At 48.2% G+C, this 22,966-nt stretch overlaps 9 protein-coding genes across 9 annotated transcripts; 6 read left to right on the top strand and 3 right to left on the bottom strand.

The window, feature by feature from the left end:
• Window positions 1-813: 813 nt before the first annotated feature.
• P170DRAFT_445370 (fungal specific transcription factor domain-containing protein) lies at window positions 814-3,095 on the top strand (the record flags this gene model as incomplete). The annotated part of the gene is made up of 7 exons (XM_024850699.1): window positions 814-1,029; window positions 1,209-1,368; window positions 1,429-1,694; window positions 1,805-1,993; window positions 2,045-2,514; window positions 2,563-2,800; window positions 2,925-3,095. 7 exons carry the CDS (start codon window positions 814-816, stop codon window positions 3,093-3,095), a joined length of 1,710 nt encoding a protein of 569 aa, XP_024705251.1.
• Window positions 3,096-4,481: 1,386 nt separating this feature from the next.
• Window positions 4,482-5,470, top strand: P170DRAFT_354285 (RTA1 domain-containing protein; the record flags this gene model as incomplete). The annotated part of the gene is made up of 3 exons (XM_024844023.1): window positions 4,482-4,674; window positions 4,724-4,816; window positions 4,872-5,470. 3 exons carry the CDS (start codon window positions 4,482-4,484, stop codon window positions 5,468-5,470), a joined length of 885 nt encoding a protein of 294 aa, XP_024705252.1.
• Window positions 5,471-5,601: 131 nt separating this feature from the next.
• On the bottom strand, window positions 5,602-7,132 carry P170DRAFT_424384 (putative aldehyde dehydrogenase; the record flags this gene model as incomplete). Its single annotated transcript, XM_024847564.1, has 3 exons — window positions 5,602-6,171; window positions 6,238-6,558; window positions 6,626-7,132. 3 exons carry the CDS (start codon window positions 7,130-7,132, stop codon window positions 5,602-5,604), a joined length of 1,398 nt encoding a protein of 465 aa, XP_024705253.1.
• A 2,970-nt stretch (window positions 7,133-10,102) lies between these two features.
• P170DRAFT_508231 (uncharacterized protein) lies at window positions 10,103-10,989 on the top strand (the record flags this gene model as incomplete). The annotated part of the gene is made up of 3 exons (XM_024854545.1): window positions 10,103-10,150; window positions 10,296-10,825; window positions 10,883-10,989. 3 exons carry the CDS (start codon window positions 10,103-10,105, stop codon window positions 10,947-10,949), a joined length of 645 nt encoding a protein of 214 aa, XP_024705254.1. The 3' UTR covers window positions 10,950-10,989.
• Window positions 10,990-11,189: 200 nt separating this feature from the next.
• On the bottom strand, window positions 11,190-12,514 carry P170DRAFT_435237 (oxidase ustYa family protein). The gene is made up of 4 exons (XM_024848897.1): window positions 11,944-12,514; window positions 11,775-11,858; window positions 11,579-11,716; window positions 11,190-11,513 (listed from the first exon to the last, which is right to left on the bottom strand). Exons 1-4 carry the CDS (start codon window positions 12,350-12,352, stop codon window positions 11,224-11,226), a joined length of 921 nt encoding a protein of 306 aa, XP_024705255.1. The 5' UTR covers window positions 12,353-12,514; the 3' UTR covers window positions 11,190-11,223.
• Window positions 12,515-13,217: 703 nt separating this feature from the next.
• On the top strand, window positions 13,218-13,959 carry P170DRAFT_508233 (uncharacterized protein; the record flags this gene model as incomplete). The annotated part of the gene is made up of 3 exons (XM_024854546.1): window positions 13,218-13,378; window positions 13,432-13,827; window positions 13,904-13,959. The coding sequence occupies exons 1-3, from the start codon at window positions 13,312-13,314 to the stop codon at window positions 13,957-13,959; spliced, it is 519 nt and encodes a 172-aa protein (XP_024705256.1). The 5' UTR covers window positions 13,218-13,311.
• Window positions 13,960-14,544: 585 nt separating this feature from the next.
• Window positions 14,545-16,240, top strand: P170DRAFT_454641 (MFS multidrug transporter; the record flags this gene model as incomplete). Its single annotated transcript, XM_024851458.1, has 2 exons — window positions 14,545-14,710; window positions 14,783-16,240. The coding sequence occupies exons 1-2, from the start codon at window positions 14,669-14,671 to the stop codon at window positions 16,238-16,240; spliced, it is 1,500 nt and encodes a 499-aa protein (XP_024705257.1). The 5' UTR covers window positions 14,545-14,668.
• An 820-nt stretch (window positions 16,241-17,060) lies between these two features.
• P170DRAFT_454642 (phosphotransferase family protein) lies at window positions 17,061-18,729 on the bottom strand (the record flags this gene model as incomplete). The annotated part of the gene is made up of 3 exons (XM_024851459.1): window positions 17,061-17,971; window positions 18,019-18,563; window positions 18,683-18,729. 3 exons carry the CDS (start codon window positions 18,727-18,729, stop codon window positions 17,061-17,063), a joined length of 1,503 nt encoding a protein of 500 aa, XP_024705258.1.
• Window positions 18,730-19,188: 459 nt separating this feature from the next.
• Window positions 19,189-21,000, top strand: P170DRAFT_445376 (uncharacterized protein; the record flags this gene model as incomplete). The annotated part of the gene is made up of 9 exons (XM_024850700.1): window positions 19,189-19,354; window positions 19,405-19,438; window positions 19,577-19,679; window positions 19,777-20,122; window positions 20,180-20,443; window positions 20,480-20,526; window positions 20,641-20,670; window positions 20,794-20,844; window positions 20,887-21,000. The coding sequence occupies 9 exons, from the start codon at window positions 19,189-19,191 to the stop codon at window positions 20,998-21,000; spliced, it is 1,155 nt and encodes a 384-aa protein (XP_024705259.1).
• Window positions 21,001-22,966: the final 1,966 nt, after the last annotated feature.

Consider the following 22,966-nt stretch of genomic DNA (forward strand, 5'->3'; position numbering starts at 1 on the left):
ATCTGTTACACCTGTCTGAAGGATTAATTTCAGCTCTAATGCCTGGCATCTGTTACGTTTATCTTCCAGAGCTGACCTCGGAATTCAATATGTAGCACAGAATTCATTTCACCCAGCGACTTGGGAAGTGTCGGGTTCTGCGGAGTGGACTCCTCAGAAGGAAGAAGGCTCAGAGTTGTTTATAGTTGAAACCAGAAAAAGGTGCTATGATAGAGTGAGTTTGATATAATGAGATCATATGAAAATAGAAGATTCAACACGTTGAGAGAGGATGAAACGTAAACTTCTGCATCAAATCCAGAATATAGATGTCTAAGGCAGCCAGCATTGGGTTCAGGCAGAAAGCTTCCTAAGTGAGTTAGTGGGTTGCCGTTATGTTCAAGCCTCAGGCATGAAAAAGGCGGTGAAATCCGCAATGAGACAGCCGTCTTGCGATGATCGCTTCCGCGCGCTTCCTGTCTCCGAATTGAGCCACGAAACGATGCCCGACACAGTTCTCCACGAGAGATTGACGAAGACGTGTGATCGTTGTCGCTCCCGTAAAGTCCGTTGTATACGTATGTCAAACCCCTTTGATGAAACGGCGAAAGTGTCACTAATAATGGATAGGATCAGGAGAAACTGATGCGGAGTGTGCCAACTGCATGGTAGGACTTACCTGCTCGATCCAATCCAGCCCTAACATTGCCTAGAAACGAGGTGAAAGATGCAATTTCAGGGTTTCCAAGAGAAAATTTATTACCTCGGAGAATTGCTCGCCCGAGAGACTTCAGAGTTGCGACAGCCGTGAAAATGATGTAATTGCTAGCCAGGATGCAGCTCCTTCGTCAATACACAGTAAGTAGCAGTTCGCGGATTTTGGGACTCCTGCATCATTCTATTGATAATTTAGATCCAATTCCCACACTACCGCCACCCCATGGCAACGGCACACAAGCGACGGTCGACCAACCGTCGCTCTATATAGATTACCTCATCGAGAATCAAGAAGCCACAGGCCAGGCACATGATTTAGACATACCATTCAAGGTAAGCCCATCGTAATGCTATTGATCCTAAACCTATTCTGATGTCATACCAGGGAGATGAAAATCATAGTAAGCAGTTATGAACGCTTTGTCAAGGGTTCCTCTCTGACACTTGAAACAGTCGCCAGTGCGAGTGTAGCATACTTTTCAGAGAGCCGAATCCAGGCAATCTCAAAGAAGTTGGGTAACAATGGGCTCGAACGAGTACTAGAAAGAGTCTCCAGATTCATTGACGATCGCTATGAGCGTTTCCAAAGCGATCCGATTGTTGCTACCATGTGGGCTAAGCCAGATGAACTTCCTGTTGTTTCGACGGAGACTGCAAGAGTATACGTCAACAGTATGTTCCCACCAGCCTTGATATCCCAATAACTATACTGAAATCAGATACTTCAACCAGCATACTTTAGCCAAGTCCACCCAGTCTATCCCTTTCTGGATAGAGCTGTCTTTGAACAGAGGATTTCACTACCAGAGATGGCAGAAGACCTAGCAGCAGATAAACATTGGACTGCACTATACTATACGGTCCTCGCTCTAGGATGTCAGTATCATGGAGGTGGTGCGTTCGAGCCACGCAAAGGAGAGGCGTGGAAGTTTTATCAAATGGCCCTGAGCCTGTTTCCAGATATAATAATTAGTAAAAAGAGTCTTGTGAGCGTGCAAGTAAGTGACAAGAAGTATCCCTGAGTCTCGCTTTCACTAACCAAACTTAGGCACTTACAGCGATGGTTCGTACCACTCCAACGTTATGATTTTCGAGCTAATCTCAAAAGGCTATATTTGCGCTCAACCTCTCCTACATGCACATAGATAGTCTGCTTATCACAGAGGCAGCTAGAATAGCCCAAAGTATGGAGATGAATGAGGCCTCAAAAAGGCCCGATCGTGATGCCAGGTACCGCACATTCTGGGTCATCTATATACTGGAGAAAACATTAGCATTTACCCACTCGAAAACCTCGGTATGTTAAGATCCATAGTTACTGTGTTGGCATGTGGACTTACATTGAAAGGTTATTATGGATTGTAACGTCGGATGTCCTATTCCCACCGTCCCAGAGGCAATATTCGGTGATTACAACTGGCTTCTTGCCTCTGCAGGCTTTGCCCGCATCGCCTCAAGGGCATATGAAGGTCTCTTTTCTCTTAGTGCAACTCGGAATAGCGAGGAGATTTGTTACCAAAAACTGGATGTGATGAATGAACTTCTTCAGCGCTGGCGGCAATCGATCCCTTTACCTTTCCGGCCAGGGGAGAAATTCCGAGCTCAGTCATTTCATAACGCGTCTGAGATACATATTGCACTGCGAACGCACTATTATTACTATGATGCACTGATTGCGCTATGTCGATTAACTCTGCAGCTGGGGAAGCGCCGGAACGGGCCGCGCGAGATAAGAAGCAAGAAGGTTTTAATGCAAGCGACCCGATCTATCATTGAATTATGCCGGCACATCGACATGGAATCGTATACACCAGTCTAGTAAGTGCTTCCTGCTCTTGATCGAGACCTGTAACTAATATGCAAAAGCATACTTGCTCTCTTGCCTCTAACAGCAATGTTCATCTTATTCGACTTCGTGGTTCACAATCCAGCGCACTCGGAGACATCTAGCAACCTAGCGTTGTTAGAGGTAGCGGGAGGCCATTTCAGTAGACTTGAATATGTCACCGGAGGCTCGTTACCTAGCTCCATACTGGCTGAGTTTGCCTATCTAGCTCGGACGTTCGTTCGCAGCTACCAATGCCAAAAGGAGGAAGATCAATCCGTGTCCACCACCGCGGGTCATCCTCTGCCTCACGAAGAGCCTAGTTTCGAGTCGAGGCCATATGCATTGGAAACTCAGGTGTGTTTGCCATGTTCCATTGTCGATCATGCTAACATTGTTTTAGGTCGCCAACGGAATCTCGGCCCCATTGGATACACAAGAATCAACGCCTCTTCATCTTTCTTCGTTTGACAATATGACACCGGAAGTTGGGTTTCCTCCAGGGTTTAATGTAATGGATCTCTTTGGAACATCCGTTCCTTTTGATCAGTATTTCCTTTTCGACACCGTCTAGCCTTGCCCTGCAATTCGATCATGCAGTCACAGCAGAAAAGAAGCGACTAGAAATTGCACAGCCACTCTATAGTGGAGGCTCCGATGAAAAGACCAGGAGTATAGCAATCTTGCTTCTTGTGTTGATATCCAGAGAATAAAGACTAAAGCGAGGTCAAGCAGCATTGATGAGTGAGCGTCTCCCGGGAGCTCTGCGCAGTCGACAGAAATGCTCTTATCGTGCATAAAAGCAAACACACGATGATGTACACGAGCTCCCGACTGTCGGATGTCATGTCTCCTATCCTCAGCTGCTTTCCCGCCAGAAAGGCACGATTCCATTGTCAACTGTTGTCCATCGCTATTCTCCCAAACGCATTGATACTGGCCTTCGCCAGAACTTGATGCTCGGCCTATCCACCCCCCCAAAAAGTTTATCAAGGCATTGCCGTCTGCGCCATTGGCTCGAAAAGGTCGAACAGCCGCAACCATACAACCCTCTTCGCTAATCGGCATACCATCATGTGGTTTATTATCGCATCGAAATATGTAAAGGTCTTTAGGGCCCAATTTCTTGACAGGCCCAATGGCTTTTGCGACTCGAGGACCGAAGGCACCGGGGTTCCAAAGCTCAAGAACAGGACGCGCATGACGGGTCGCCGATGCTGTTTGTATTTGTAGGAGTAGTCGCGGTTTCAAACGGAGACGCTGACGGAGCTTCGGTGGGGGAGCGTGGGCGATGAAAAAGGGTTTGTTCGCTGGGACGTCGCTAATCGAGCTGCTGTCAGGAGTGGCGAGGTTAGCATTTCGTGGAAATTTCCATGTCCTGAGACAAACCTTGATCGATGATCCGCATCGCTCAGTTCCTCAGATGATTGCCCTTCCATTGTCAGCACAGAACTCATGGTTGGCTACGTGATGTGATCGCGTTTGCCATCCTCCTAACCATAAGGCGTGCACCGCTTTTATAAAGACAACCAGGAAGGAAATTTCCAGTGATTGATGAGGCCAAAATATGACTGAAGAACCACCGAGACTTAACTCCGCTCCAGGCACCATTATTCGAAGGACGACTTGGCCTTCACTTGGCCTTCGCTTCCTGTTCTTGTACTCGGTGGTCGGTCTCGGGCCCTCGGTACTCGGGGTTGGCTGAGTCATCCTATCTAGACATCAGTGAAGCGGAATCCTCCTCTATATGCACGAGTCAGACAATGCTGTTGGATCCCTAGCGTGGAAAGCCCTTGGTGTAACCAGGCAGCGACGTAATACAATGTCGTTCAATTCTTCAAAGCTCCGCACTTATGACTCGAGACCCTCCCAGAACCAGGATAGAAGAACTTCGCATACTATTTCCTGCGGTGCCCATCTATACACGCGCGACTAAACCTCCCCTGAAAAACAATCAATCATGGACCCGAAATCTCTCCAGAAAGGCTGCCATGCTTTGGTTCAAGGCATCGACACGCCCTATGAATATCAGCCGTCATTACCCGCGGGGATTATCTTTCTGACATGCTTCGGACTGTCTATGGTGGTACATACCATCCAGCTCGTCTGGAAGCGTCAATGGTGGTGCGCCGTGTTTTCAGTGGGTTGCTTGAGTACGTTGTTCAATGACTACGGCGCTAGACCCCCACTGACAGGATATAGCTGAGGTATTGGGATGGGGAGCACGAACTTGGTCGGCCGTGTGTCCGTACGCGATGGATGCGTTTCTGATGCAATTGGCCACCCTCGTTATAGGTACGCAGACCAGAAGCCTAGCTCCTATCTCCATGTTTGAACCTAACATCTCTAGCGCCTACGTTTTTCACTGCCGGTATCTACGTCCTCCTTGGCAGTCTCATCCGAGTTGTCGGTCCAGAAAGCTCTTTCCTCCGTCCCCGATCTTACCTCTGGGTCTTCTGTACTTGCGACGTGGTCTCGCTTGTCGTCCAGGCCATTGGTGGTGGAACGGCCGCAACAGAAGCCAGCAAAATAAACGGGGACACCAAGCCAGGAACTTACATCATGGTGGCGGGCATTGTCTTCCAGATGGCATCAATCACTGCGTTTGTGATCTGCGGGGCGGACTTTCTTCGTCGTTCGCGAAAGCCTCATCTACGACGAAGGTTCACGGCTCGCATGCGTTATTTGGTTGTGGCGACCATTTTCTCGGTTGTCGTCATCTACATCCGAAGTATCTATCGTACAATCGAGCTGCTGGAAGGTTGGAAGGGGTATTTGATCACAACCGAGTGGTTCTTTATCGGCCTGGATGGTATCACTATGGTTCTGGCGGTGGTTGTCTTCAACTTCATTCATCCTGGCTGGTTCTTACCACAGGATACGGGAAAAGAGCCGTTGTCGCCCGCGCAGAGTGATGAGATCGAGCTTCAGACTAGAAGCCATATGTGAGGTTCTGTATTGGCGTCTCTCTTACCATGACCTGAATATTCAGTTCCTTGGCTGTCTTAGATATGATTAGAACTTTCCATTTTCATGCAAACAATCTACATGCTGACCTCTCAAACGCTTGATACATGCAACTAAGGATTCAAAATAATCGTCTTCGTCTGCAAAAACTCCTCAATGCCCCACTTCGCTCCAAACCTCCCCCATCCACTCTCGCCCTGTCCTCCATGCGGCAAAGTCGCTTCATCATGCACCGTCATCCCATTAACGTGAATCGCGCCTGCACGAACCGACTCAGCCAGCTTCAGGGCCTTGAAATGCGCCCTGGTAAATATCGCCGCCGACAACCCATACGTAGACCGCTGAATCAGATCCATCGCCTCCGTCTCCGTCTGGACTCGCACGATGCCAACAACTGGTCCAAAGGACTCATTCGAGAAGAATTCCATGTCCGGAGTAAGGCCTTCGATGACAGTCGCTGGGAACTGGGCGTCCTGCAACGCAGGTACCTTGGCTTGATGGATGGATGCGCCCTTTGCGCGAGCGTCGTCGACAAGAAGCTGCAGACGCTGCTTGCTAGCGGGCGAAATGACAGTGTGCGTGTCCTTGATGGTTTCCAAGTGTGACAGGATCCCTGGGACCAGGGTGTCCGCGATATCACCGACAGCGAAGACCAGGTCCGTGGACATGCAGATTTGGCCGTTCTAGACGGTCACGTTAGTATGTACTCATCGACAGCTCGACTGGCACATGGGATGGGGATAACATACATTCAAAAACGCACCTTTTACAATCTCCCCCGCTGCGAATTCACTATCTGCGTCGTTCAACACCAGCGCAAAGTTCTTCCCTCCAAGCTCAAGCAGCACGGGCTTCAGTGCCCACGCGGCCTTGGAGGCGATGATCCGGCCCACGTTCGTGGAGCCAGTGAAGTTGCATTTGCGAATGGCCGGATGACCGATCATAGTTTCGAAGGTCACAGCTGCGTCTTCTGGACGGTGGAGGATGAAGTTTACGACACCAGGGGGGACGCCAGCGTCGCGGAATAGACAAGCTAGAAGATAGTGGGTTCGGGGGCTGAGTTCGGAGCCCTGAAGGAGTCAGCTCGTCGAGTCCCTATTCAATTATATGCAGATGCAGTTCGAAAAGGGGGATTACCTTCAGAACAACTGTATTTCCCGCCGCCAAAGGCGCCACAACACCCCTTAGCCCCAATATCACAGGAGCATTCCATGGAACCATCGCCAAGACAACTCCCAAGGGTTCCTTGAGCACCATCGCATACGAATCACCCTGCGAGACAGGGACATGGCCGGCCATAGAATCCGAAATCAAGCCGGCCGTTTCTCTCAGCAGGTCGATACCCGCCTGGACGTTGAGCTTGGCCCAGAGCGTCGGCGCATGCATCTCCTCTTGCATGCATTGGGTGAGTTCATCTGATCGTTCCTCAACCAAAGAGGCGACTTTGTTGAGCAGATGGCGGCGTTGAGCAGGAGGTGTTTTGGACCAGGACGGGAACGCCTGTTCGGAGGATTTGACAGCTTGGAGAGCTAAATCAGGAGTGACGCCTTGGAAGGGCGTCGTGGAAGCGGAACATGAGTCGAGTCTGTCGGGGGGAGAAAGAAGCGTATCTTCTCCGTGGATGAGAAGAGGCGTTACTTTCATCTTCGGATCTGAAAACCGTGCTTCACTATAAAATCCCAAAAAATGCGACAGAGAAACAGGAGCAAAGAAAGAAGTTTGAAAAAGCGTAAGTCCTCTCTCTCTCGACAGAGAGATCTTATGCACGAAACCCTAAATCCAACTCGGGAGCGCTCTCCACATGGCGACTCCCCCAGTCCCGAGATCCTTTCCGACTGGACGTTAGAAATCCCCGGTGGAGCTGACACTCGCTCTTCGAGTTAAATCCGGACCCAGTTCCGTGGAATCATCCAGTGGCGGGCCAGCGTCGCTGTTTTTAGTCTATTTCCATAATTCCGGAGCCCCACCGCGGAGTTAATTGCGTTCGTATATCGAGGGCGAGATGTGGACTGCCGGTGGCGAGTGCCGGAGAGAGATAGTAGTGCGGAATTTACCTGCAGGAGGAATAAAGTGATTATTAATTACTCTGGTGTCTTGCTAGTTAGTTTAAGGGTCTAAGTATGATGTTCAAGACCTGTCATGATTTCCATGCTCTGCAGCATACACTTTCTCGTACAGGTCACGCTGATAATATTAATATTTCCTAACACATATAGCGAAGAGAACAGAAAGCACCAAACAAATACGCCTGGACCGATTGAATCCCAAATGCACCGAGCCACTGAACTAACTCCATGGCCTATCTCACAAGACGCCTAAGCCGATTTACAGTTGATCGAATCCGGGTCAGCACCGACTCGAACATCGACAATTGGGTAACTGACCTGAGCACATCCTTTGGCATGAGGTATAATTCCAACCAGAATACCAGCTGAATCCACCACGAGACCGCCTGTGTCGCCGGAGCAGGCCCCCTTACTACCGCCGGGCACTCCTGCGCGAGCTGATTGCCGTTTAGGGGGCAGATCTACGCCTTCGCAAAGCAAGGGCTCGTACCAAGCGATTTATGCCAAGATCCCTCAACTGAATCGTATTAGGTCTGTGAAATAGTTTTAAATAGCCGGATCATGAAGAGTGAAAGTTTTCGGGACAATTGTCAACACAAATATCGGGTAGGGCCATCGTGGAGATATACAAGAACCCACTGCGGGGTTTTCAGCCGTAGAAGCACTAAGCCGAGTGGAAGCAGAAAGTAGAAAGCCACAATCCTATTGCCTATGCGAGCTTTGGCAGTCCTGAAAAGGGGAACTAGTTACCGGAGGCGAATGAATAAGCAGCCCAAAGATTGATATGCGACCTAGAAAAACCAACGCTCCCCCGTACATATGAAAAGCCATCACGACAAGCAGATCAGAAATGAATACCATTGTCAACAGAAATAGTTTGTAACTTGGTAACTATGGAGAAGGAAATAATAGTACTAGACTTAAATGAAACATTAAAGAACTTGTCTTGATTATTGTGTTCATGAACACGGTACCAATTTTAGAATCAAGTCACATGCAATCGAAGCCCTAACGCAAAGAGAACCGCAAAAGTGCAGACTAACTGTGTCCCCTAATCCCTCTGAACAGCCTGTAGAGGTGGCAGGATCAGTTCTCTACAATATCAAAGAGTTGTCTGATGCACTCGACGCATATGTTCCTTCAGGTTATCTTTCCTGTTGCATGGCTTTTTGCACACTAGGCATTCCTAGTCCTGTCGTCTGCGAAGACGGGGATATGTGGAGAGCCAGTCTCACGGGTCACTAAAACATAACATAGGACGGATCGTAGCCCTACAAGCCATTCAAATTGAAGAATATTTAGCTACATGTATATTCAATCATCATAGTAATCTCCAACCTCATTACTGGGTAATTCTATGCATAAAAGGCCTCGCTCTTACAATTCCTTGTTTGCTGTCTACAACAATAATACCTGTGATGAGGTACTGGACCTCGCTTGCTATTATACAGTTACAGCCTCTTGTCAGTTTGCTATTGTAAGCAGATTGAAAACAACTTTCTGTTTACGTAATCTCGATTCTGGATGGCCGATATTCTAACAATGAGCTAGTCATCTCCAGCGATGTTAGAGATTCCAATGATCCTGGATTCGAAATCTGTTTCTCAGCACATGGCACTTGACCGTAAATCTCGGTGTTTTTCGAGACCCTGTAATGGGCGAGATTCAAAGCAAAATGTCAAAATCCGGCTCGCAGGCATACGTTGGTCACGAACGGTCATCGTCCTTATCAGTATTTTCCATGTTAACTTTTCATCTATATCAGAAAGGTCAACTACAGAACAGGGCTCTCCGATTGTGCCCATTGGATAGATACTCGTTACTCGTTTCCCTTCTTTTAGGTATGTCAACAAAACGAGGGCAATCATGACCGATTATATGTAATACTACAAGGAAAAACACGTAAAGTTTTTGAAATACATTGGAAAGACCGTTAGGAGTTTTAACCATGGCGGTTCACTTAGTACTGACTGAGTTGATATATGGGAGTAAAAATGGACCTTGGTATTCTCGACCTGGGCCATTTCAATTGCTACCAACAATGATGCTGCCAAACAGGTCCCACAAAAGATAGATATTGTGATCCAAACAAGCAATACGCAAAAGCCCTTGGCGAGAATATTCAAATGCGACCCTGGAGGAATAAGGCAGTAGGAAGTGTGAACGGATTCAATTGATACCACTTGACCAACAAAGTGATCATATCATCGCCACGGTGGCTGACTGGCCATAGTCCCCACAGATTTAATTTAGGCTGCAGAAAGGTTAGCCTTGAAACTACTGCCACTAGTTAACAGTTAGAATTAATTAAGACGGTTTGTCCGAGATAGATCCATAAATAGGGCGTGTCCGCGCTAGCCTGTTTGGGAAGACATACGTATTCCTCTATCCACATCGGCGCAATCCATCTCCGGTAGTGTAAACGGCGGATATGGACTCAGCCATGTATGTAGGGAGCAACTGTACCAGGTTCAGAGGGGTTCCGAGAATGCAGTCGTGTTGAAATTTGGTAACCAGCATCGATACCACGCCCCAGTCTGTATCAACAATGCACGACCCCAATTCATCCAAACACGTCCTTCAGGAAATGCATAATGTGAAGTAGAGATGGTCTGCAGCAGGCAGCAATATTCATAATTGGCATCTCGTAAGGCGCAACGCAATTCGAGGCTGAGCTTAGCCAGATTTAATCAATCCGCCACATTACGACGTTTGACTCCACAGCTTTAGTCACCCTGTAGGGCAGAGCCGATGCAGACAGCGACCTATATCAACCCAAGACCGCGACCAGGCATACCAGATTCGTTTCCTTTAGCAATAAATCACTGAAACCCTCTCACTCACAATGGGCCTCTTCTCGCATCACCATCATCACTCTGATCACCACCAGCCCCAAGGGCCCCCTCCTCCTGGGCCTCAAGGAGGCCCTCCCAATCCACAAGGCTGGGGGCAACCGGGCCAACCTGGTCCAGGCGGTCCCGGAGGTCCTTGGGGTAATAGCCCAGGTCCCCAGGGGCCTCCTGGACACCACGGCCCTCCTGGACACCACGGCCCTCCTGGACACCACGGCCCTCCTGGACACCACGGCCCCCCTGGCCATCATGGACCTCCCGGCTCTTTCGGTCACCCTGGTTCTCACGGCCCTGGTCCTCACGGTGGCCCTCACGGTGGCCCTCCTGGTGGTCCTCCGGGTGGTCCTTACGGCGGTCCCCCTGGAGACCCCCCTGGAGGCCCGCATGGCGGTCATGGTCACCATGGACCTCCCGGCGGAGTAAGTAGTGCAATTGTGATTTTTTTGCATGAACCTGAAATTGCTAACACTCCTTAGCACCATGGTGGATGGTAAATCTGGAGGAAACGTGTCATACAGCGCTACTACGCTAAGGGTTGGATAGAGAGGGGACGTTTGTACATGTACATATTGCTTATGCTGCCTCAAAATATTAAGCCTGATCACTTCAAGTTGACACCAATTAGATTCAACCTACCATTCGTAAGCCATGGCATAGCTACTTGGGATCGCGCAGGATTCTAAGTCTATGTCGAAGTTCCTCCTCGATGCGCAACGCCGCAATTCCGGCAGCCTCATATCTATATAACGCTATCAAAAGAATGCGTAATTGTCAAACTAAAAGGATCCGTGCACTGTGAGACATAATTACGATGAATTTACATCCCCTCTGTTCTATGCCCATGTTCATGCTCATTTGCCTTCCCATCCACCATCCACGTAGGCTTCGGAAAGACCTTTTCCCAAGACTGGGGCTTCCACGGGTAATGAGAAGGAACAGTCACCTGTCGATCCTTGGCCCATTGCAACACAGCCTGCCAGTCCCGACATTTATGTTTGGTGCTGAAGTCGGGCAACGGGCGCCGGTAGTTCTCCACCCATCGGAACGGAATCACTCCACCGTCTGCTTGGCAGAGTAGATTGATGCGAATCATTTCGATGCAATGATCTATATTTCGATATCTTAGCGAATGATCTTAAATTTATGTCATTTTAAACTGAAGGCTGGATTACCTAGATGGATGTTGAAAGTACGGTTGGAGTCTCGCCACTCAGGCGCAATATCACGATAATGCTCTGCGTAGACTGCCATGCGAACAAAGTTGAGACAGTGCATTTGGTGGAGAACTTCAATGTCGGCCATATAGCCGCCTGTGAATGGTCAGCTATATTCCCCAACCATAAGGTATAACAAGGAAGATAATCGTACCTCCGAGATCATCGGGCATTCTTGCGTTCTCTTTTGTTCCACCTGCCCTTAAGAAGGTTTCCTCGTCAAGGGCAACGGAACCGACTACGCGTAGAATATGATTAGACCATGCGCCAGGAGAGCTAGACCATCCTGACGTCCTAGGTATAGTGGCGGAGGCAACGCATACCATTGTCTAGTTCACTCCAAGCCTCATCGACGGCGCTACTAGGAGGCCCACGGTACTGGCTCGGTGCATCCAGTGTTCCATTGAACCGGGTGTGCGTATAGGCAGTGCTCACATCCTCCCATACCGGAGACCATATGGCATTACGTTGCATGCACAAGTAGTCGCTCTTCGAGAATATGAGAAGTGAAGAGAAGAACATGGCGGCGTTTCCGAGTGTCACTAGGAAAAAGGCGGTGCTTTTGAGGACATTGCGACTGGGCCATGGACATATCTTAGTGCGTTTGCGGCTTTCCCGATTCCCGTCAAATAGAAGGGCTTGGGAGCTGGAATCATCGGGTTGGGCTTCGGAATCGTCTGATGAGCGAAGGTGGTGATAGCCTTTGCTCTCGTCGGGTATTTGTGCAAGCATGACTGTCTATATTTCAGTATAGATAGCAAAAGAAAGATGATAAAAAAGGTTGTGTTCTCCAGAGCTCTGATATTGCTGAGTCGCCTTTGCCACATGCATTGAGAAGAAACCGAAAGAAGAAAATCATTGAAACGAGGGGACTTGGAAAAGCCTGAACAGGACTCATCAGGCCACCCAGACAGAGAGGGAGGGGCTCTCGATGGCACGTAGTAAATATTGCCGATGAAGCATACCCGACAACTATGACGCCTTCCGGCTACGGGGCGCGTCTCCCCAATGGAAAGATAGGAAATGATGTCCAATGCAATGTGCAAGGTTTATACGATGTTGCATCTGCACGTTGATGCAGATTTCAGCCGGGTATGATTATCATCCCAAGACCCCGGGCTACCGTTGGTGCAGAATGATCTGACATGCATTCAGCAGTTTCCTAGTGCTGATGCCGAAGACCCGGAAGGCGGCCGCCATGTCATTCAGATAGAATATGGGGTCAGAAGGGGCGGGGATGCTGAAGTATGAGGCTGAAGGCGAATAGCAAACAAAAATCTAGCCGATCGGAGAAGTGCTTTGAAGTGCGCTCGTGAATGCCATTGGCGGTTAAATTGTCTATGAGGCTTCTTTGTATCACACGCTCTTTATCAGAGGAAAGTGAGCCCGAGGAAGACCTGGAGAATATGGTAGTCGTGCGTTGACTATGTTTCTTCAGGTCTTCGGAGCCGACGATGCCCAGTCTTGATGAATCATGATTTCATTGCTTGCGCTTATAGCAAAATGGTTTTTGAATGACATTATCCCGTTCAGCACACCTGAAAAAAGGTATATATAGGTGCTCAAATCCCCTCGAATGTAGCGTTAAGACAGAACCCCATCATCAGCGCACTGTTACACACCCAGGTTGACTGAAAAAGAAATCTCGAAATACAAATCCTCAAGTGTTGATACCCTCATACACCTTCACGATGCAGTTCAAAAATCTTTCCCTCATCGCTGCCCTCCTGACAGGTGCATTTGCCCTGCCTGTTGCAAGTTGGTAGCGACTATTCCATGACTTAATCCACACAGAAGATAATATTTGGCAGACGAGACTCCAGCTAAGATTGCCTACGATGAATCGGCCAAAGTCGCTTACGACGAGTCGGCCAAGGTTTCTTATGATGATTCGGCCAAGCTCTCATATGACGAGCGCGACATCCCCGCAAAGATCGCCTACGAAGAGTCCGCGAAAGTAGCCTACGACGAATCGGCGAAGGTCTCTTATGATGATTCCGCCAAGCTTTCATACGATGAGCGCGATGTGCCCGCGAAGATCGTGTACGACGACTCGGCCAAAATTGCCTACGATGAGTCGGCCAAGCTATCGTATGACGAGAGAGACGTGCCTGCGAAGGTCGCGTATGAAGAATCCGCCAAGGTGGCTTATGACGAATCGGCTAAGGTTTCCTACGACGACAGCGCCAAGATTGCCTATGATGACTGTAAGTCAGAGTGTGATTAGTGGCGCCCGGGAATTACCAGAAGGCAACTAACATTGCTCCTAGGAATGTTGGACAGGGCAAACCAAGGCCAGTCGCTTGCTAAGGAATGTTTCGGACTGTTGGGGCGAGTGAGAGGTTCTTGGTTCCTTTGACCTTAAGTCAACAGGTAGTGATCATCAGCTACAGAGTAAGGAATCGAACGCATATTCAGAGGTTGAAGACCAATTTACCTTAATGATCAGCGTAGAGTTTAGTCTTCCTGTACCTAAGCTGGTGGAGAAATAACCTTGGATAATGTAGGATCAAAAAGGGGCCCGGGGAAAGGTTACATCTTGGAGTAGAGGCTGCATGCATGTTTCTTAGCGTCTAAGTTGTAGACGAAATGATTGGAGGAACAACTGCCGACGACATGTCCTTGCTGACCGCTAGACCCCTCAAAAATGGTAGACTTGTTCACTGGTCCCATCTAACTAGCCTGGGACTTGGAAACTGCCCGACGGTCTCGGCACGTTTGATTCGGCTCTCAGAGGGGCTATACTCCGAGATCTGTTATATGTCTAACTCGGAGCTAAGCAGGGATTATTGGCCACCCAGAGCAAATAAACGGCTCAAAAAAGGCCTGATAGGTTGCCCCGGATAAATTCATAATCACCCCTGTTACCGGGCCCGTCTTTGTTCGATTCGATTCTCTTCTTTACTGGGCCTACCCGCATGCCCCGAGAAAAGTATAAGTCAAAAAATTGAGAAATGAGAGAAACGAAAAAATCTCAAGATCGTACCCAGCTTAACTTGCTTCAGACTCTCTGTTACGAAATTTTGAGTTCCAACTCACCAGCAGTCCATGGACATGAGTACCGAAAAGCAGGATGCCACCACCCTCGATGTACTGCCAATCACTGAGATTCCACCTGAGCAACAGTCTCTATACAGATACCTAGAGAAGTATGGACTTGAGATAGCAGATCAAGACTATGTCCGCTGGACAAAGACTAACCCAGCGCATCCTCGAAATTGGGCTGCATGGCGAAAGACATATGACTATGGTCTTTTGATCTTCTTGGATTTCTTCACTACGGTAATCAGCACGGCGGGAACTCCGGCCAGCGAACAGGCACGCCACGAGCTAGAAATAGGGAGGTCGCTTTCGCTCTTCAGCTTTGTCACGATATACATGCTAGCGCAAGCCATTGGCGGAGTTTTCTTTCCTCCATACTCAGAATCCTTCGGTCGAAAGAACCTGTTTGTGATCTCAACCGCAGGTTACTGTATCTCCAGTATCTTGATTGCTACTGTTCCTCATACTGGCATGATCATCGTCGGTCGCTTTGTATGCGGGCTGGCATCTGCGTTGCCAACTATTGTCATTGCCGGCAGTGCCGAGGATATCTTCGATGTCGGTCGAAGAATCTGGATGATCTACCTATGGGCTGTCGCAGCAAACGTGGGTATCTGCATGGGCCCGATAGTAGGCACGTTCGTCACGACATCGATTGGCTGGAAATGGATTTTTTACCTCTCTGCCATCGTGACGGGCGTCTGGTTCTTCTTACTGCTTGCCATCAAAGAGAGCAGACCGAGTCAGCTCCTCAGCAAGATCGTTGACGACGTGCGCAAGGAGTCTGGCGACACTATCCACCTGCAGATTCGAAATCCCGATCACGCCCCTGATTTCGGTACCTTCGCTCAAGTCGCCCTAATCCGCCCCGTTCGCCTCTTCTTCACCGAGCCCATCGTGTTCCTCTGCTCCGTCCTCAGCGCAGTAGCATTTGGTCTTCTCTATCTATTCACTGAGGCTTTGCCCGTGGTGTATGATTCCTTCGGCTTCACACCCGGACAATCCTCTCTCTCCTTCATCCCTCTCGCTCTCGGAATTTTCAGCGGCACCCTAACCCGCCTTTACGACCAGCGCATCTACAATCGCCGGCTCCAGCAATCCCGGCCCCTCGAACCGGAAGACAAGCTCGCCGGATTCGCCATCGGAGCTCCCCTCCTGGCGATTGGCCTGTGGTGGTTCGCATGGACTATCCCACCCCAGGTCTCCGGCGTGCACTGGATTGTGTCCATGTTATCGCTCTTCCTGGTGGGCTACGCAACGAACGAGTTCGACTGTACCCTGGCGGGCTATATTGCCGATAGCTACACGGTGTTCGCGGCGTCCGCGTTCGCGTCCATTGCGTTTCTTCGCGCGTTGTGCTGCGCTGTCTTTCCTCTCTTCACTCACCGAATGTATACGGCTATCACGCCCAACGTGGCAACCTCTATACTCGCAGCTCTGGCGACGGTGTTCTGCGTGGGTCCAGTGATGTTGGTTTGCTACGGAAGAAAGATCAGGGAAATGAGCTCGTTCGCCAAGTATAGTCTGGAGCAGTATAAACACAATGAGGTGGATAGGGAGCCTGGGTCGAGCGAATGATTTTGGCCGGGCATACAATTCACTTCATGTTTTGAAACATGTGCTCTGCTGTAAATTGCATTGCTCATGTCTTTGGTTGGAGTTCTAAAGGTGAGCGCAGTCATCTTTTGTGATTACTGTTTGGGTGAAGAGTGGCCCACCTTGAGAACTTCTGTAGAATGAGGAGAAAGCGGCAAAGGAAATTTGTATGGCTGTCGCTAAGAGACATATCTGGTTGGTACATATGCAAGGGATGGTCTAGAAATAGGCGTTACGGTGGTAATACCAAAATTTACTTCTGGGGTGGTGTTGGAAGCTTCTCAAAGCTTTATATCAATATCCAAAACCTTCTCACGGGATGAGTTACCACTGGCACATTCAGAGCTATCGCACTGCAGTATGGCATATCGTATTATTATCTTTAAGTTGCACATATATGTAAATCTAGGGCAGCAGAAACTGGATAGAGCACAAGCGGGCTCAGCTCAGCGTGCGTAGAAAAAGGCTCGAGGTAGATAGAGAGTGGTTTGGCCTTGGTCTACCCATGTCGAGCTTTATCTGACTACGGGTATTTATAAGACTTCTATAGTATCTTTTATGTCTTATTGCTACCATTTCTTATAGGGTACTTTTATAGGAGAAGTTGGTGATAACTTATAGTCTTTGAAAATCATTTCTAGTGTTTTGGGATTGGGAGGTTGTTCTCATTGACTTATTAGTAACCATTTTATATATTCTTTTAATGCCAATCGAATCCGTATAGTGCCAAGATCAGGATACGAGCCCTCTATATAGCGAACAGGCATCCCATTTGTAATTGGTATTATGCGCAATGGGGGATTTATTCGTCTTCATCATGGTCATCGAATGGCCAGTGACGACTTGTCATCTTGCGCTCATGGTCGGTGTCAAGAGAAGCCAGGCCATCAGCTTTTATCTGACGAGCACGGGAACAGGCAACTTCATATTCACCCGGAGCGGTCCATCCGTCTACACCTATGCCAATGAAACTGCGGATGCGTTTTAGTTGGAGATCAACTTCTTCCTGCATATTTTGAAAGTCCATAATGGAATCAGCTTGAGCCGCGGGGAATGATATCGGACACGGGCGGGTTGAGTATTCGTGCCACATTTTGGTGATCAGCACAAGATCGGCCTGGAGAGGGACATTATTCCCCTCCCAAGGCTCGCCAGCATGGGTAAAGATGCGGCGAGTTAGCATGTTCGTATGCTGATCCATGGCGCGGAAATTGGCTTCATTGAAACGCTGGGTAAAGGCCAAGTAGAAGAAGTGAGTATGGCGACGCCGAAAATCAACAAGAGCGTCGGCCCTTTCCTGGTCGTCCATGCCGCTTAGATCTGGAGAAGGTGGTGGGCGGAAAGCAAGTGATTCAGGATCGTCATAGTTCTGAACGAATTCGGGGATCCCGGCGGCGAGAAAGAGCGGTAACACAGATGGATGTTGCCAGTCAATCAAGCCGACAATATCAAGATCATCCGAGACAAAGATGTTGTTCGGCTGGAGATCGGGGTGGCGAAGGAGTGGCCGCAAAAATTCATTCGATGCAAGCAGTTCAGAAGTAATTTCGAGGTACGCTTCGAGCGAAGCAATATGCTCACTGGGGGTGGACAATCGGTATTCCATTGATTCGCGGTACGCACGTTCAAAGGGAAAGCGAGATCGGCCATACGCACGCAACCAGGACAGCTCTTTCAAGGCAGGGCTGCGGAGAACATCGATCGCGTCTTTACCTGCTATATGGTCAGGGGTGAGGAAAGCGAAAGTGTTAGGCACTTACAAGGACCGCGATCAATAAGAAGCGAGGAACGCTCTGCAAACCACCATTTGAGAGCTGCACTGGGGCCAATACAGAAATCTGAGTCAGGAATGACAATGCGTGGCGAGTCGGATGGCAGATCTTTGGCATAGTAAATGCTTCCACTCGCTGGGAGGTCGATGGTATGGAGCTTTGCCTCTAACTGCACAAGCTGCAGAAGCACTTTGAGGTGTTGCTTTTCTGACAAATCAAACCAGCAACCAGCGAGTGGCGTTCCTGGTAGTTTTTCCATGATAATATACTCCGAACCAACGGGATTTGACTCATCTGTTGAGTACGCGTGCACGCGAGGAACAGGGAAACCATGATCACGGAGAAGAGCCAAGGTCGCCACCTCGCTAGCAACCGCTAAGCTTTTCGGTTTAGTTGAGGAATACGGTAGCCGGGCAAGAATCTGGCTATCATCGACCATAGTAATCTGTAGGACACGGTTGAAACCTCCTTCGGCCAGCTTTGACATGCTCTTAATATCTCCATCAGTTCGCTGCAATGAGCGAGCAGCTGCGCTTTTTAATGCATCGACGTTAAACTCCCCACGGCGTTCAGCGAGACGGATGTTTTAGTTGTATCTGCGCGTATAGGCTATAAAAGTCGCGATGCAGGGGGGCATCGCTGAGGAACTCACATCCATCGACCAGACGTGTACTCGAACAGTCCACGATTGTCATCCATCGTTGAAGCCTTTTGAAAGGTACGAGTTGAGGAGGGCATATTACATGTATTAAACAAAAGAGATGGAGTGGTCGCGGATGGACGCCATGCCCATGATGCCATCTTGGGGGCTATCATGTCGCAGATGGTCGGTCAAGGAAGGAGTTGGAACTTCGAAGGTTGCCGGGCAAGGCAGGTTGATCGCTGCGTCATCGACAAATGGTGTTAATTATCCTTTTTGCAGGTCCAGAGAAGCCCATCTCAACCAGTAGAAGCGTCCTTTTTGATCGAGGGCTGATGATTTCTAGCCGAATCATCCAATTTGACCAACGAAGCCACCTCACCGGGGCTGAGAGTCAGGTGACTGCCAAGTTATCGACCCCTGGTTGCGACCAACGATAATTCTCATGTTCCTGATGGCAAGAGGGGGAAGTTTATATTGTTCCATGGGCAACCTCTGGACGGAGATCCATTTCTACAATGCCTCCGACATTGAGACATTCTGTATGTTGGGCATTACGAAGTCAACTTAGCCGCCCTTCATCACCACCCTTCCTTTCCGCGCCCTCTTTGGCTTCTCGTATACAGCCTGCCAATAGCGCGACAATTTCAACGGCGACTAAGATGAATTCAGTGTTGAGACTCGGTGAGTCCATTGCTCGTCTAGCAAGTTTAACCTTCGCGTTAACGGACTAGAAAACGAGCCTCATGCCTACACGAGCGGCCGGTGGTTACGATATAATAAACTGGAAACTAATTCGCGCTTCATCTAATTTAGATTTAAGACTCTCTGCCAAAAGATTATCCAGCTTTGCCCCGGAGCAAGTTTTCTAAAGAATTACTAAAAAGTGGAAGGGGGCTTTAACAGGGTCTTCATCTTCACCCTAGACAACGCCAAGATAATCATAGTGAAGCTCCTATTTCGCCTGGCAGGGCCTGCGAAGCTAACCACTCTTTCTGAAGTCGCTACAGTTCGTTACTGTAAATCCATTGCATCTCTCAGCGAATACCCATGCTTACTAAGCCATACTTTTAGTATAATTGAACACTAATATCCCCATACCAAAGATTCTTGACTATAATCATGACGCAAGGGATGGGACAAATACCGTCGGCAGCGAGTATATAATTATGGAGCATGCAACTCGCGTTCCACTACGCGAGAAATGGTATGAAATGGCTGGTGACCGGCAAGTTAGATGTATAGATGCAATCTACCGGACTATGAGGGAAATCGTCGATTTGGAATTCCTAGCGTTTGGGAGCATTTACTTCGATGATACTCTTGATTCTGCCAGTAAACATCTCTTAGGTGATGGCTTCTGTATTGGGCCACACTGCGCTACTAGATACTGGGGCACTGGTGCTGGGAAAAGAAGGTACTATTATCACGCGAAAGCAAATCAGGGGCCATGTAAGATACCGCAAACCTCTTTAAGAATCGACTTTACTTATCATGCGAGGTTATTAGGGCTAAGCATTGACCAATATTGTGAGGGTTTTATTGACGCTGGTCTGTCACGAGTACCTCCAGTGGACACTGAACCCGAGAGGAAGCCGATCTACCATGGATTGTCTAAAACGCATTTGGCTCTACTAGAGCGTACCTGCTCTGTGCTAAAGCGAATGGCTATAGATACTCGAATCAGCAATTCCGCCACACCCTTATTATTCTATCCCGACTTGCACATGAGGAATATATTCGTGTTAGAAGATGATTTTTCTACTATTACTAGTATTATTGACTGGTAAATCATTAGTATTAAGCTAGCGTTCTGGTACTTTAATGAGGTTCCGGACCTTGCTACGGGAAGTAAGGTATATACTAATACTTTTAAATTATTTTCGCAATATTTCACGCCAAAACTCTCAGCCCTGAGACTTATGGATAATACCCTCTTTCGCCAGCTCCGCTATTACTATTAAATATAGAAAGATAGTACAGTAGCTTTGCGTCATAAGGTAATTAAGACTGTTAAGCTTTAGAATTAGCTAAGATTTAAAGGCCAATATCCTTATCCTCTGCCTACCCAGGAGGAATTTAAGAACCAAAAGAAAAAGTATAGACTTTTTAAGGCAGCATAGCAGCTGCGAACTAATTTGTCCGGCCTACTAAATATAGCATCAGCCGGATGGGTACCTCCAGATAGTTAGGAAGAAACACAATTAGCTCACAAGGAACTCTTTGATGCGATATTAGAGGCTGTTTTAACAAACGCTAATCCAGACGGTGAGGAGCCGGTAAAAGACGAGAAGGCTTTAAGGTCAATCTGGCCATTTGACATTGATTAACGAAGGAACTATGTACCCTGACGTGATATAACCACTGATTGATCTATATAGTCGTCATGTTCTTACAGCCCAGACGGGCATGACATGGTTCTTTCACAATATGAAGTACCTCATTAGGTTATAGCCAAAACAATTACTCGGGCTCCAGCCTATTATTGGCCCAGTAACCAGTTCCGTCGATCAGAGCTTACGGAGTACACGCAAAAGAGTTGTCGAGATTCGGATGGCGGAGAAAGTATACATCCGTATATCGTATCCATATCTGCAGGCTATTTATTTAGAAAATCTAAATGAACAAACCTCTAGTAGGAACAATTAATTTCTACATCGTACAATCTGCTGCTTACAAGTTTTGTTTTAATATGGAATGTGACTGGAATGGCTTTAGTCGGTCGCAGCGAAGGAATGTTTTCACCATCTGTTTGATTGGAAATTAGATATAATTTGTCTCGAATACGTCAAAATGTCAGTAGCTGGCGTGATATTATCGAAAATTATAATTCCCTCTTGGCAAAGCTTCCTACTTTAATTCGGAGTATTCATAACAGCGCCATGGCTTTAGGTGAATCTTGAGAAGTCAAAGTGCCTGCCTATATAAAAAGATTTACAGATAATTATCTTCAATTTGAACTTGCTATTTTGTGTTCTGCTTTCCTAACCGGTCAATATGTGTGATCCCTCCGCTTCTCCGTCACCCGTGGTCACTGTACCTAGTATGTGCAACATGCCCAGAGCACATCCCTTTTTAATTGAAGACCAATGTGATGATAATATGGTTTATCAGAATGACTCAATGGAGCCCGAGCAGGCAAAAAGAAAACACAAAAGCATACAACAGCCGGGATTCGTTGGTGATCACCCAGCCAACTACTAACCGGCCGGCGTGAAGCTTGGGCGTGCTTTAGATAGCACCTTGGTCTCCCGCCGACTCCCAGCGACCAGGCCGATTGCCCCACTTCATTTTCCTCTGTCTTATGAACAGGACAATTAGGATTCCGCCTCGTGGAGGGGGTCAGCCTTTCAGGCAGAAAGGTTCAGGTGTCTCACGGTGTCGCGGCCACGGTGATGACACTACTCGGCTCGCTCCCGAGCCTACCTGCTTATCCAGCTCTAGACATGACATGCGTGGCTTCCGAGACGACGGCGTGACTCGCTCTATGAGTTTACGATTACTCGCAGTGGCAATACATTGTTGCTGAGGATCGTCGCTAGGACTCGGACCTAGAAGCAGTAGATTAGCTCCTCTGCGCCAGATAGAAAACTAGTCCTATTGCATAGTAGACTGCCATGGGCTCAGACGGATAGATCAACTACCGGTAAACCGTACATATTAAATGTCAAAGTTTAATTCATCCAGTACCACATGTCTTCTCTAATACGACATTGCACATAATCCTGAGGGTACCTGCATTCATCGGTCACCGGTAGCGGGTGCCTGCCCTAATCCGGCAGTGGATGTTGACTCCCGTCCTCCGTTCACAGCTACGCAAGCTGTCACCAGCATTTGTTACCATAAAGAACGAGAAGAATTAAACAATAGAGACAAAGATAAATAAGTAGATATATACATTTAGAAAGGATTAAGATTTTAAAATCAAAAACAATAGAACCTGCAGCGGCTTGACGGCCGTTGGGCACCCGGGAAGAGTCCTATAAAGGAGCCGATATTCCTGTATAATGCAACCATCAGCATCATCATCATCATCATGTAGTTCATAATCACCCGACGGCAATCCACTATATCGCCAAATTCATATAACAAACTGGCTTTCTCTAGCAGTTCCGAACTTCTGATTTGGTTAGTATGGGGAGAAAAACAGAGGAGGTACCGGACCTAAGCATCCTATTAGAAGGCCTCAGACTAGACAACAAAGACAATAGCTATACAGAACTTTAGGGGGAGGAGCAAAGATCTCGCATCACTCCCGGGGATATACTTAGGGATGGAATACCTAAATAGGGGAAT

The sequence above is a fragment of the Aspergillus steynii genome, assembly GCF_002849105.1.
Source record: "Aspergillus steynii IBT 23096 chromosome Unknown P170scaffold_3, whole genome shotgun sequence".
NCBI classification, from domain to species: Eukaryota; Fungi; Ascomycota; class Eurotiomycetes; order Eurotiales; family Aspergillaceae; genus Aspergillus; species Aspergillus steynii.

Excerpts from the sequence above, each read along its gene's own strand:
- P170DRAFT_435237 (XM_024848897.1), bottom strand. The coding sequence starts at position 12,352 with ATGCTTGCACAAATACCCGACGAGAGCAAAGGCTATCACCACCTTCGC. Across the intron at positions 11,717-11,774 it reads AATGCCCGATGATCTCGGAG|GCGGCTATATGGCCGACATT; the intron begins GTACGATTATCT and ends GACCATTCACAG. Across the intron at positions 11,514-11,578 it reads TACTTTCAACATCCATCTAG|ATCATTGCATCGAAATGATT; the intron begins GTAATCCAGCCT and ends ATCGAAATATAG.